General features: G+C 34.2%; 1 protein-coding gene across 1 annotated transcript; it reads left to right on the forward strand.

The window, feature by feature from the left end:
* Window positions 1–495: 495 nt before the first annotated feature.
* On the forward strand, window positions 496–5,594 carry LOC124641679. The gene is made up of 4 exons (XM_047179842.1): window positions 496–611; window positions 2,901–2,980; window positions 4,869–5,071; window positions 5,463–5,594. The coding sequence occupies exons 1-4, from the start codon at window positions 496–498 to the stop codon at window positions 5,592–5,594; spliced, it is 531 nt and encodes a 176-aa protein (XP_047035798.1).
* Window positions 5,595–6,098: the final 504 nt, after the last annotated feature.

Below are 6,098 nucleotides of genomic sequence, written 5' to 3' on the forward strand. Positions count from 1 at the left end.
AACAAACTCAATGTATTATTTATTAAGATTAATAATCATATATATCATAAGTATAATCTTTAAATATTTTTATTATAACATACACATGACGTTCCTGTGATTCAAATCATTTAAGATTCTTATCAATTAAAAATACTCAGTTACATACTATTTAACCGTAATAAAAAGCACTCTACATTACTTTATGTTGATATATTTCAACCACTGTTCCATCATTAATAACTCATAAATTCTCTCTACCAAAAAAACCTATCCCCCAATTTCCAACAAGTATCAAGCCCCTTCTTCCGCACTACACAGTATTCCGTAACACCCGTCCTTGCTTACCATAACATTGAATATAAAAGCGAGCGGTCCCAGTCGCATCTCACTTTATCCCAAACCTTCTTACACTAAGGACTAAAAATACCTTAGAGCTGCTACCATACTTTAGCCTTAAAAAAGCCTTAGAGCAGCCTTTAGTCCTAAATTTTTTGGAAGTTTTTTTTTTGGAAAATGCGTGTGTTTTGTGTATTTCTGATTGTGGCTGTGGTGGCCTGCAGTGCCGCCCCAGGAGCTGGGAGTGAAGAAGATGGGAGAATTGAGCTGTTCTCTGGAGTCGCTATTGAGAAGTAAGTGTTTTTTGGATTATTTTTGATAGAAAAGGGTGTTTTGGGGGATGATGAGGGATAATAAGTGGGAAATATTTAACAGAAAATGGTGGGACATTACTTAATGTTGCGACAGTAAATGTTAATATCGATTTATGTGATAAAGTTTGACTACATTTTGTTTTATATTATTGTAAAGGTTGTAGAATAAAATTAGGCTTCTTCCTGTAACTATTAATTTATATGACTGTGACTATAATTTTTTGTGCCATAGATATTTAGAAGCAGCACTATCCTGGCTTCATAATTATTTTGATATTAGCCAACTTAAATATTGCCTATCAAGTCTCTTGTCAGGACCAGAATACCTAGGCTCCAGTTTGAACCCTAATTCACCAAAATTTTAACTACAAAGGCGTGAAGTTTATTAAGGGCAATGTCCCTTCAAAAACACACTTTCCAAAAAGAAATGATAAAACAATAGGTTTGTAGCTAATTTACCTTAAGGTGACGTTTACGTGTGTCACACTTTGTCATGCGTAGTTGATTTCCAAATGTTTTAAAAACACATTTTCTTTGTTTGTTTTTGAGGTGTTGAAAGTTCAAGTTTTTGGCCTTTGTAAGAAGATCTTAAATACATATGTGTAGCTTCATGGATCCAGAATTGTAAAGACTTATCAAAATCCTGGAATGTAATACTGGTGACTGAAAGAAAAGTAGTATGGTTTTTGAAATGACATGACATTTATCAAATATACTGTTAGGTAGGTTTCCTTCTCAGGCTTTGCTTACACGGAGGACCTACTTGTATCCATCAGAACTATCGGTCACTTCGCATTAATTTGTTATCACTGAAATTACAAATAGATAGAGAGCTTACTCGTCGCTATCAGCTGTCATTAGTTGTTATCAATTGTCACCGTGGTTTTGGAAACTTGAACTTTTAAAAGTAAATAGAGATATTAATGTATTCTATGTAGTTAGCAATTAAAATATGCCAAAATTCTTACCCTACATAAATGAATTGGATTTCACAATATGTTTTATTTTTTGGTATTTTTGTGAGCATATCCCCCAATTCATGGCTCGGATTGCATCACTCAATAAAATAAAAAAACTGCTTTTACTTTAGTTAACTCTTCAATAATGTCTCCGCCCTTTATTCATACATACAATACAGTTTGCTTGACATTTACATACAAACACTTTCACTATATTAAGAAGTCGTGGTGGCTTAGTGGGTAAAGGACCAACCTCAAGTATGAGGGCACGGGTTCGATCCCAGGTCAGGCAAGTACCAATGCAACTTTTCTAAGTTTGTATGTACTTTCTAAGTATATCTTAGACACCATTGACTGTGTTTCGGATGGCACGTTAAACTGTAGGTCCCGGCTGTCAGTGAACATCCTTGGCAGTCGTTACGGGTAGTCAGAAGCCAGAAAGTCTGACACCAGTCTAACCAAGGGGTATCGGGTTGCCCGGGTTACTGGGTTGAGGAGGTCAGATAGGCAGTCGCTTCTTGTAAAGCACTGGTACTCAGCTGAATCCGGTTAGACTGGAAGCCGACCCTAACATGATTGGGAAAAGGCTCGGACGATGATGACTTTCACTATATTGTTTCAATGTATGAAACATTTTCACTTTCAATGATTGCGCATTTATCTGGATTAGAGATGATTGTATCAGGCGTATTATGTATCAGACGGGGCCTCTTTATCACAGTAAAAGTTTAAGTATTAAAAGCTTAATGGAATTGATACTTTATTATGGAAATTGACGCTTATGTAGACTGTAAACTAATAGGTATTGTAAAGCAAAATAGTTGGTTTATTTGAAGTGCCCAAACTAAGGAAATAGTGTAGGTAAGGATTTAAAAAATATTGCTTGATTACATATTTACTGTGGAAGGTTATGGGTTATTATTAACATGGGTAATCTAGATAGTCTGACAGCCAGTCTTACTGAAGGGTCATTGAATAAGCAATGCAAAGCACTGGTCTTCATCTGCTCCCGATTAAACTGGAAACAAACCATAGCATAGGGCGACTTATAAAGACGAGTTTTAATAAGATTCCTTATTAAGTTTTTCTGTAAAAATGCACCAAAAAACACACATTTGTATTGGATAAGTAAATGACAGAAAAAATGGAAATGAATAGTCATGCAAATGAAGTGAAAATGCGTGTAAAATTGTACTGTTTCGATTCAGTTACGAAATAACTTATGTTTGAAATGGAAAATAGTTTTCTATATTTACGTAAGAAGTTTTTCCTGTATTTAGATAATGTATTGTATTGTATTTGTTTTCAGAGATGCGACGGGAGAGGAAAAACTGAATGTTAAGTTTGAGCCTGGAGAACTGAGGGAAGCGGCTAGGACGTTTGAAGAAGGTTAGTATTCTTTTGGAAATTCACACCTTCATATTTTATGAAACAACAAAACTAGTTATTATTTACCCTGGGTTAACAGTGATATAAAAATATTAATTATAAGTGTAGATATATGTGTGTGAGGAGGTTTACAATTAAATCAATATAGCATTAGAGAACTTGTATTTATTCACAAAAAAAAAAAACAAATTACCAGAGCTGTTCTTATATTTAAAAAAAAAAAAACAGTAAACATCCTAAAAAAATCTCCACTTCATCCTAACAACACGTCACTATAAACAATTCTCCACCATACCCGTTTAAAAAAAATCAAAATAACTATAAAACTATACATAAGAAATGAAAGTAGTATACTAGGTCAGTGAACTGTTATGTGAGCAGCCGCGCGGTCAAGGTTGTAGCGTCGGGTTTATAGTACTATGTGTGTCTATACTATGGATACGTTATTGAAAGCGCTATCTGGTGGTAGGGGATAAAGCTGGGAAGTGCAGGTTGTGGCCTTATATTGAAGTATTTTTAAAATTAATGTTTTGAAAACAATGTGGCTTTGGCATAACATTCTTTTTCGTGAGTTGGGTAAATGAGGATAGTGAATTTAAGACAAGTCGGAAATGCCTAACAATTGTACCTAGTATATAGTAAATCAGAGTGACACTGCCCAAAGTATCTATACCACGTTGACGAAGTCGCTGTACGCATAAAGAAATAAAAGCCAGAACAATGATAAATATAATTCTTTTTTCATAAAGAATTAAACATTATTTAAAAAAAATTGTTTATGAAACTAAGAATGGTTTCATTGCCTATATATTTCACAATAAACACTTACATGTTTAAACGGAATTATTTCCAAGCTTTCGTGACTGCATTATTATTGAGGAAATACTTAATACTAAGTATGAATGCTAGCGTGAGTACAGCTTATGATAATTACAATATTATATCATAATGAAAGTTCGGGTGAATGAACTGTTACGTCAGAAATGATCGCGTGGTCAAGGTTGTGTCGTATGACAGATTGTCGAGAAATAAGGCTGGTCGTTAGAAAACAATTTATCATAATATTCATTAGTAAATAGTTTTTTTATTTAGATATAAATATTAACTTTGAGGGTTTTCTTTCCAATCAAAACGTAACAGCCTAAAAATTATGCCAAATTATTTTTAAGCTCTCTCGGAGAATAATTCAAGTAGTTTACAAAAATTAGTTATGAATATGTTAAAGGATGGCTTGAACCATAACCAGTTGTCATAGCACCCAGCAAATTAGCTGCAATTTGACGGCTGTCTAAGATTTGGTTATTGTTATTGTTAAATGGTGTAATCTACCCCTATTTCATATAGCTCACTTGACTATGTACATAAAAAACATCCAAAAAGTGTTCAGTCTTTATATTATACTTATGATATATAATAACACTGCAAGTCAATGATCTATTACATGAGCGGATGTAACGCGCGGTCAAGATTACTACCTGATTACGTTGTGTTATGTGAAGGTTGCGGTGACGTAGCGTAGTGAACTGCATAGCAGTATTATGATTTAACATTGGCAAAATTACGTCTATTTACAAAAAGCACCATAAATATGTATTATCAAAGTAGGTAATTACACTTCGCTCGACGTTTAAGTAGCAGCACAAAAACAAAAACCAATGCATATTACCTAAGTTCTCTATGTCTTACCTTGCTGGCAAAAAAACAACTTACCCAGTTTTTATTATAACACGTCAGAGACCTTCAGGCGGATTTTGGAAAGATCTGACAATAGGGCTTGTAAGGTGATAAAACCTGCAGAATACTCGATAGCCTTCAAATAAAATCCTTCCCATTTAAATCTTCATGTTTCCTATCTTAAAATCTTCAAATATTTGGTCCCTTCCCACAGCACGAGGCAAGATCAAGAAGTACTCCCCACTCCTGGCCGGCATTGGAGTGAAAGTCCTGGCAGTGGCTGGTCTTCTGTTCGGCGGCCTCACACTCCTGGTCACCAAGGCTCTGGTGGTAGCCAAGCTGGCGTTTGTGGTGGCTGCAGCTTTGGGCATACAGAAGTTGCTGAGTGGCGGCGGATTGAACAACATTAGTGGGAAGGTACGGGATTTTGGTTCATATTATTTTTGTTTGAGTGTGGAAAGATAGGCTGGAAATAATGTTATTAGTAAGGTGAAGCTGAAGAGAAGTTTAGATGAATGAGATTCTATGCAACCCCCAAATGAGACTAAGGTCAGGAGGGTGGGTAATGATGATGATTTTCATATTTGTTTGAGGTCGTCGGACGATACGATAAAAGGTCACAGCGATGTGATGAGAACTAAGCTTTTAACTTTGATACACTCAAATTACCCAGAAAGACTGTTATTTTTCATAACATAGTTGAATCTGATCTTCATAATTCATAGACGTAGTTAAAAATCTGATCTCTAATACACTAAAGAATGTCATTAACAACAAAAAATATAAAATGTATTTCCTTTCCCCCCAGCTCGCCGGCTTCCAATCCTCTCAGCAGTGGACTTCCCCCACAGCATCAGCGGCCACCTACCCTTACGCCAGGTCTTCAAACATTGGAGGTGATGCCAATGACTTGGCCTACAAAGCTCAGATCAGCTCATAAGAAAAATAAAGAGAGGAATGGAGAGAGTCGTGCTATATTTTTTTTGGTGCGGTTGAAATAAGATAGAATATTTATTTTTGCAATTTTTTACTCGGTTCGGCAGTTTCTTTTTGCTAAAATGAATTGAATAGATACGTTAATGTTAAAAAAAAATTTGTGATTGTTTGGCTCTAGTTCTTATCTTATTTCAATCGCATTCAAACTACAATTTATTTTACATGATTATTTAAAATTTTATATTTTATCTATTAAATTATTAACTTTATAAAGAAAATTGTAAAATATTCAAAATAAGTACAGATTTCCAATGATCTTTTTAATTTTAAGCAAAATATTCAAATATCATTGACTAACTATTAATTTTAAGATTTTTAAAACTAATTTCATGGTGCGTTTGTGAGCTTTAAATTTTATATCTATTTATTTAAAAAGCTGAATGAAATGGTGCATAATTCGTTGTGAATTTTAAAAATATTTATAGAGTTTGATAATTTATTTTTACTA

Source organism: Helicoverpa zea, chromosome 23 (genome assembly GCF_022581195.2).
Source record: "Helicoverpa zea isolate HzStark_Cry1AcR chromosome 23, ilHelZeax1.1, whole genome shotgun sequence".
Classification (NCBI taxonomy): domain Eukaryota; kingdom Metazoa; phylum Arthropoda; class Insecta; order Lepidoptera; family Noctuidae; genus Helicoverpa; species Helicoverpa zea.

What these genes read in the sequence shown, in the direction of transcription:
- LOC124641679 (XM_047179842.1), top strand. Translation starts at nt 496, where the DNA reads ATGCGTGTGTTTTGTGTATTTCTGATTGTGGCTGTGGTGGCCTGCAGT. An exon ending in TCTGGAGTCGCTATTGAGAA is followed by an intron (nt 612 to 2,900) that starts GTAAGTGTTTTT and finishes ATTTGTTTTCAG; the next exon opens with AGATGCGACGGGAGAGGAAA. An exon ending in TGAACAACATTAGTGGGAAG is followed by an intron (nt 5,072 to 5,462) that starts GTACGGGATTTT and finishes CTTTCCCCCCAG; the next exon opens with CTCGCCGGCTTCCAATCCTC.